At 37.4% G+C, this 7,830-nt stretch overlaps 1 protein-coding gene across 1 annotated transcript; it reads left to right on the top strand.

Annotated features, from left to right (window-relative positions):
• Nucleotides 1–83: 83 nt before the first annotated feature.
• LOC106953050 (cyclin-G2-like) lies at nucleotides 84–7,389 on the top strand. Its single transcript, XM_015041566.1, has 8 exons — nucleotides 84–244; nucleotides 746–869; nucleotides 969–1,106; nucleotides 1,939–2,189; nucleotides 2,328–2,406; nucleotides 2,503–2,601; nucleotides 3,630–3,832; nucleotides 5,686–7,389. Exons 2-8 carry the CDS (start codon nucleotides 747–749, stop codon nucleotides 5,786–5,788), a joined length of 996 nt encoding a protein of 331 aa, XP_014897052.1. The 5' UTR covers nucleotides 84–244; nucleotide 746; the 3' UTR covers nucleotides 5,789–7,389.
• Nucleotides 7,390–7,830: the final 441 nt, after the last annotated feature.

Below are 7,830 nucleotides of genomic sequence, written 5' to 3'. Positions count from 1 at the left end.
CATAGCAGCAAATCCAGGCGTCATGACGTTTCAGTTTCAGGGTTGCATGATGGTTAACGTAGTCCACAAGCAGATTAGTGCTAACTTGTTTATTTAGGGTGTCGCTCTTGGACTCGGGCCGAGCATCCCGAGGATTTTATGACATTTTTAATTAATCGCAGGGATGAAGATGGAACAATGAGAAGGTGAAGGTTACAGTTCAGTGGCAGAGCTGCTATCCTGCATGTCGGCGCTTCTGGACGAGGTAAAATTAGGGTTTTTATATATATTTAAGCTAGCTGTATGCTACAAAAGCTAACGCTGACGAGTTTATTTCATTTCTGTTTTTATTTTTAACTAATGATTGCTACTTACCTAAAACTATTATCTACGATTGACAATTAGCTAACACAAGCATATCATTTATTATTGCCTGCATTTGTCGTACAGTGTTTCCCTTTGTAGGATTTTCTCTGACCCACTTTCTCATAGACATTGAACTACATTAACTTTCATGCAACTACTTTATTATTTCTCCATTCTTTAATATATCAATGCTGTTGTTTTGTTTATCACAGCGTAACAATCAGGACATTTTGTTTTTCTGTTCTAAGAACTTACAGTTCAGACATCTGACACCCAGTAGGTGTGGTTTGGGCGACAACTTTTAAATACGCTGTTCTCTTCGGCCCTTTGAGGAATCCCTGCTCTAGGGGTCTTCTTGGACTTTAATGTTAATTGGATTTTTAAATATGCTCTTCTGCAGGATGAGAGACCTTCAGGGCATTGACAGTCTGCTCTTGAATGAGCTGAAGTCATGCTGTGCAAAAGAGTACAACTTTCTCCCCAGGGAAGCAGGCCTCGCCCTGATAGAGTCTACATCCCCGGAGGTGACCTACTTTTTCGGACTTTCACACTTAATTAGTGAAGACATGATTAATGCTGTTACCACAGATTTCCTCCAAATGGATAACAATCCTTCTTATTAGATTCACAGCGGAGTGTCTGCAAAATGCAGAGACAGCAAAGTGGAAGAGCTGCGGAGCCTGACCAGTTTCTTTGGCTACAGGACTCAAACCTTTGTGCAAGCTGTCAATTTGCTTGATAGATTTCTCACCATCATGAAGGTAAGAATTTCAAGTTTAACACTTATGTTTTTAAATTCAAAATCTTCATATCTACTTTCCACTTTATGTTCTAGTGCAAGTTGGAAATCTTCAGATTTTTCATACATTTATCTTTTTTAAAGTACATTTCCAAAGAACTTCATGATGCAAATCTTGCATTCATTCTATGAGCCGGTACGAACTCTCTGTTCCTCTGACATGAGTCAGTTGTTCCAAAGACCTTTGGACATGTAGTGCTCTACCGACATGTTAAAGCAAAGATCATATGAAGTTGTTGACATCAGGGCTGTACATTGTTAGGAAAACATGATATTGTGCACTGATCAAGCATTTAATGGCCAAAATACCAATTTTTCTCTAAGCGGCATCATGGTGTATTATTTATTTTACACAATATTTAGAATTCCTAACTGGACTTTCTGAACCATTTGAAAGAAAGTTTGTTGCAGTTTATATTTTGCATGTTTGATGAAAGTAGTCAATCTATTGTTTCTGTCAGTTTCAGTTTCTTATTTATTTTAAATTGGCCTTTATACTCCTATAACTGAACAACTTATATTTGTGTTGTTTTTACATTTCTGGCCAAGCTATTGGTGTATTTAAGTGTTGTATGCTGGTGTAGAGTTATCAAATAAATTTATACTTAAGTATATTTATGTCTGTGTTTAAAAAAATAAATATTTAAAGTCAATTCAGAACTGTTTTTCTGTGTTGTATTGGTACTGAAAGAGAAAAAAGTTGATCATCTCTAACCCCTCTTTGAGTTAATCATGAATAAATGAAGCACAGACCATTGGATGCTGATCCAGATGCATCTCTGCCGTTGTGACAGGTGCAGCCCAAACACGTGCCCTGCATCGGGGTATGTTGTCTGCACATCGCTGCCAAAATGGTCGAGGAGGAGAGCAACGTCTCACCCACCCATGAACTCATCCGCATCAGCCAAAGCAGGTTCACCGTGTCCGACCTCAACCGCATGGAGAAAATCATCTCAGAGAAACTCAGCGTGGATCCCGACGTGGTGACGGCCCTGACCTTCCTGCACCTCTACCACTCCGCCGTCGGCTCCGTGTTTGCTGAAAGGTAAACACTCTTCTCTTCCTGCTTGTTGTTGGGGTTTTTTCTGTGATGGCTCCAGTTTCCATGGAGCCGGTTAAACAGATTCTTCTTCATGAGGTCTGTAACCAGCGGATCACAGTGGGGTTCCCTTTATATTTTAAGGGAGGAGATCCCAAGCATTGGGAAGCTGGAAGCGCAGCTAAAAGCCTGCTTATGCCGTCTTGTTTTCTCTAAAGCAAAAGTAAGGATTACTCTCAGGTGGCAATTTGTCAGAATAGCAGTTTTTGCTTTGAATCTCTGAAATGTTTGTTTTGGGTTTTTTTTTTTTTTTTTACAGCCATCAGTCCTGGCGCTGTCCCTCATCGCTCAGGAGTTTGAAGTCCTGCAGTCAGCCACATTGCAGAAGATCGTCCAGCAATTCCAAAAGCATCTAAAGGTATTTAGTCTCTTCACACTGAAAGTGTTTGTGTTTCACTTTTTGAGTCGAGAATTTAAAGGTGCAGCATGTACTGTTTACAAGGTTTAACCCAGAAAACTTGCTAACCCTGGTGGTTGGGCACCAGGGCAGTCATTCATCCACTGGCCCGTCGTGTTTTTGAGTTGAAAGATGTTTAAGGTTGACAGGAAATTTGAAAATAGCACTTGATAACTATGTGTTATTGAAAGAATGGAAGATTAATATCTGAACACCCACTATAAAGCCTTAAAAAAATGCAAACATTTTAAGAAGACTTTTTGCCAGTGTTTAGCCTGGTGGGGGCACAAGTAAAGCCTGGTGGCCCGCCAGGCTTATAAAACACTGGTGGAAACCCTGTGTTTATAACAAATATGTTTTTTATGTCTTTGTTAAAACTATCACCATTTTGTTACAGTTTGTTATGAAAAGATTGATCTCATCCACCTTTGCTCTGAACTACTATTGCTGTTTGAGGAAATGCAACACTCCTGAGTGTGTTAGCGCTCCCAATCAACCTCATGGAGTTGCTGCTCAACGTGTTAAAGTCAGAAAAACAACTTACCCTTACAGGAAAACCATTTATCCTCCGTCATCGGTGGCTACGCTAACTAGTCTAGCATGAGCAGCACCACATAGATGTGTGATTGACAGTGCTACAACACGCCTCCTGGCTCTGATTGGTTGTTTCTAGGTAGAGTTTAATTCTTCACAGATTATCTGTCTTATATGGCATATAAATATGGAGACAATTTCAACAAATATGTAAAAAAATATTTTTTATAAAAGTTACATGCTAGACCTGTGCTGCTAAAACATGTGAAAGTCGTACCACTTTCTGCAACCGTAAGAATAATAAATAAGCACTTTGAATTGCTTTGTTGCTCAAAATGTGCTATATGAATAAAATTACCTTAAAATAGAGAATAGTTTGATTTCTTGATGACGGCATGATTTTTTTTTTTTTAATCAGCAGCCTCTCAGTTGCTTCCTGTTTATCATTTCTGCAGATCGGTGACAGCGAGCTGCTACACTGGAAGGAACTCGTGACCAAATGCATGATGGAATATCGCTCGAGTGAATGCAACAAACCAGACAACAAGAAGCTTGTGTGGATCGTTTCACGCAGAACGGCACAGAGTCTGCAGACCTGTCACTTCAGCGTTCCCGGTCTACCGACTATTCCTGAGATGAGCTGGGATGAGAGCGAGAGGTTGGTACTTTATTCTAATCCTCTTTTAATATAAGTCAATTAAATACATATTATTGACAAACTGACAAAATATTTCGTTAGATATGATGGTTTTATGATATTTCAGTCTGAAGTTCAAAGTTTAGACTTGACTGTATGAGATTCTCACAGTTTAATAATACTGAGTAAATTTACCACATCATCCAGTAATAACATAAACATGGAAATCATAAAAGTCATTTATGACAAAGACACATTTATGAATGTGACTTTGTCAAGTCACATTCAATGGACACTGCACTGTTACCTAGCAACCCAAGCGGAGCTCCGCCCATCACCTAGCAACAGAAGAAACAATGTAGCTCAATACAGGCAGAACTGAGCAGAATAAAATCTCATTACCTAAGAATGATTTTGCACAGAAATTGAAATGAAAATGTTTTGTGTAGCTCATTTACCTATTCTAATCTGTTTAAGGACACATAATAGGTCACATTTAAACAGAGAACCAACAGTTATTCCTACTGCCTTTAAAATAATCTAAGATATTAATACAGTTAAGATATAGTTATTGACAATTATTAACTTTTTTCAGTTTAGATTCAGAAACTCAATAAAATGGAATTATGACCTAGTGTAATGCAGGGCAGTACAACCTTTTGTCATTTACAAAGTCTAAAAATCTGATATTATATGGTTAACCTGTTGGTCTCAGGTTGTCATTCACAATGACAGGGGTGTCAAACTCCAGTCCTCAAGGGCCGCTGTCCTGCAGTGTTTAGATGTGCCACAGGTAAAAAACAGTGGAATGAAATGGCTTAATTACCTCCTCCCTGTGTAGATCGGTTCTCCTGAACCTTGCTAATGACCTAATTATTCTTTTCAGGTGTGGTGCAGCAGAGGCACATCTAACAGTTGCAGGACAGAGTCCCTTGAGGACTGGAGTTTGACACCTCTGTCACGAGAGGACCCAAATTTGGGTCCTCTAGTGACAGACAGGTTAATTAGTCAAGCTATCTGCTAAGAAACAGCCTGGAGTCAGCTTTAGTCATGCTGCTCATATCTTTCCGGTTGTACTTTTAAACCATGACTGTCACAACATTTCCCAACCCGAAATATTCCCAAACAGATTTTTTTTCTTGGTAGTTGACTGGCAGCAACAGGAAGGGGGCAGAGCGAAGCTACTGGCTACAAAAAACCTAAAATAATCTTCACAAATATGACATTATCTACAAGTTCAGCCTTCACGGACTAAACGGCTTCTGTGTTGTTATTTCTAGCATTACTGATGTACATTACATCAGTAATGTACATCTTCCACCCACATATCCACTGCTTAACGTTGGATAAGAAAGCTCAGGATGTTATTCTGTCTGTGTCTTTGTGTTTGGTTCAAAGAAAATATTACTTACAGAATATATGAACAGGTCTAAATGTGTTTTCAGCACTGTAGTCCTTGTACATACACAGAGTTAAAAGGAAAAGCAGAATCTGATGTAGAACTGGGATTACTACGCAGTCCAGAAAGCTGGAAAAGTGAAGCATTTATCTAAATGGATCGTTATGGGAAAGAGAAATTTGACAAAAACAATTGAGTTTACAGAATTTTTTCTTGTTCTATTATTTAAAACAAGAACATCTTATGAGACTTATCTACTGATCTAATCTATTTATCCCAGTGTATATTGTCATTTATTTATTATCCAGCCAGTGAAAATGGCTCTTTGTACTGTAAATATTGCAGATCTTTGGTTTAGACTAAGTTCTTTGGGGTTTTTTTTTTAGTTTCTGTCTCTAACACTTAAATGTTTTCAGAAAGAAATCATAAATATTGGAATTAGTTGTAAGTGTTATTATTTTTTTGTGTCTCACAGCGAGGATTCCTGTGAGGACCTGAGCAGCGTGGAGAGCAGTCCCTGCGGCTCTTTAGGAAGCGATGGCGAAGGCGCCTTCTTCCCCTCCTTGTTCCATCACTGACCAAACAGCTGACCAATGTGAAGCAGAAATCTCCAATGTCTATCAGTTTTATATGATTCCAGAGCAGATGTGTGTGTTAATGTGCATGTTTTGGATCTTAAAGGTGAATCTGTGTTCCTGGTGTCACTGCTGCTACTATAATATTACAACAAAACAAAATAGATTTATTTATTTATTTTATTTTTTTTGGTTTTGCAACAACAGACCCAAAGTCAAGACAACTATGTGTGCTGCAGGCAAATAAACACAAACTACATCAGAAAATCCAGGTATTTAAATGGCAATAAAATTATTCTAACAAAGAAATTACTTCAGTTTGTAAGTGTAGAGCACAGGTGTCAAACTCAAGGCCTGCGGGCCAAATACGGCCCTCCATAGCTGTTTATGAGGCCCTCTAAACTCTAGACGGCCACATAAATAATTGTGAACTTTAACAGTTGTGTGCTTAAGTAATATTTATATTTTGTCAAATCAAATCATTTTTCATTCATATATAACCAAATTGTGTGAAAAGATGCTAAAAATTGTTATATTTAAGAAATTTTAACAGTTTTTTAACAGGCAGTTTAATCAATTCATTCTGCTGTAACCTACGCTTTGAGGACTTTTATGATCCAAGCCAAAATGAAAATGAGTTTGATGCCCTGGTGTAGGGGCTGGAGTAGCTCGCACCCAGCCAAGCCTCTCCTTCTTCTGCAATTAAAATACAATTATCTGGTTTATTTTATTTTTTTCAACAGAAAGCAGGTAATGTGGTCTCCTGCATACAAGTAGAAGCAAACATGTTCAGGAGACCACTGACTTATAAGATATATTTTATTTTCTAGTTCTTGGGTGGCCATCCTTTTCTGATGCAGCCCTGGGCAACCTCCCATATCAAAACCCACCACTGTTAGCATGCATGTTCGCCCTACTTTTCAGCTTGAACACATAAAAATAGGGATAGAGTTACAGAGCATCTGGAGATTCAATCCATTTGTGTGTGTGTTTGCAAAATGTCAGATTGTTCATGATAAAGTGCCTGTGTTACATCAGCTTGTTGTCTGCTTCTGTGATAAATGTGACATATCTTAAAAATAGTCTAGAAAATTGTAATACACTTGGCAGCTTGATAATAACAGAACTTTAAAGTCTTCTTCCGAGTTGTTTCTCTTGGTGTTTTTGCCCAGCTGTGACAAATTTAAGGAGAAATAGCGAAGCACAAAGGACCCGAGGATGCCTGTTAACGTTGCACATTCAGTGTTGAATACCAGCCAACATCCTCACTAGCTGTTTTTTATACTCTGTACCATTTAATGACATGCAGTGTTCTGTATAAACACACATATGTTTGCTTACATTATTCTCATGTGTCATTGTAATGTTGATATGACTAACCTGTAAATGCATGATGCTTTCAATTGTGAATATGCTTGTTGTTCATGCTAACCAAGATAAGCTCACATCTAACACAAAATGTTTAAAAAAAATTGTAAATAACATGTGAAAGAGATTATAAAATTTGTTTTGTGATGTCACATACTAGCTACTGTATTTATATTGTATGTGGAATAAAGAGGATACAAATAACCCTTATAAATAAAAACATATATTTTTAACTACTTGTGTGGCATCAGTTGCTTTTATTTACAGAACTATAGAAAGGTGGATTAGATTATGTGACAGATTAGATGTTGGACATAACACCCATTCATCTTTTTAAAATCAAGACTGTTCTGTCTTAAAGCTGCAGCTTGTAACTTCAATGAAAAATATGTTATATATTTGTTAAAACTGTCATCATGTCATGAAACTAGAGCAGAGTACCCAAAAATTTTACTTAAGTAAGAGTAGCACTTACTTGAACATAGTTTTACTCAAGTAAAAGTAAAAAAAAAGTATTTAGTAAAATGTCCATTCAAGCACTGAGTAATTGATCAAATTATCAATTATTTAATATCTTCAAATTACATTATCAGAAGTACCAAAACACAAAGTTAAGTGTGAATTTTGGTATTTTAAGAACCAAAATGACAAAAGTAACAAAATATAACAAAATCAAG

The sequence above is a fragment of the Poecilia latipinna genome, unplaced genomic scaffold (genome assembly GCF_001443285.1).
Source record: "Poecilia latipinna isolate Pla-1442-1.1 unplaced genomic scaffold, P_latipinna-1.0 Scaffold32, whole genome shotgun sequence".
In the NCBI taxonomy this organism is placed as follows: domain Eukaryota; kingdom Metazoa; phylum Chordata; class Actinopteri; order Cyprinodontiformes; family Poeciliidae; genus Poecilia; species Poecilia latipinna.
The sequence above is the reverse complement of the archived record's forward strand: the minus strand, read 5'-3'. Positions and strand labels throughout refer to the sequence as shown.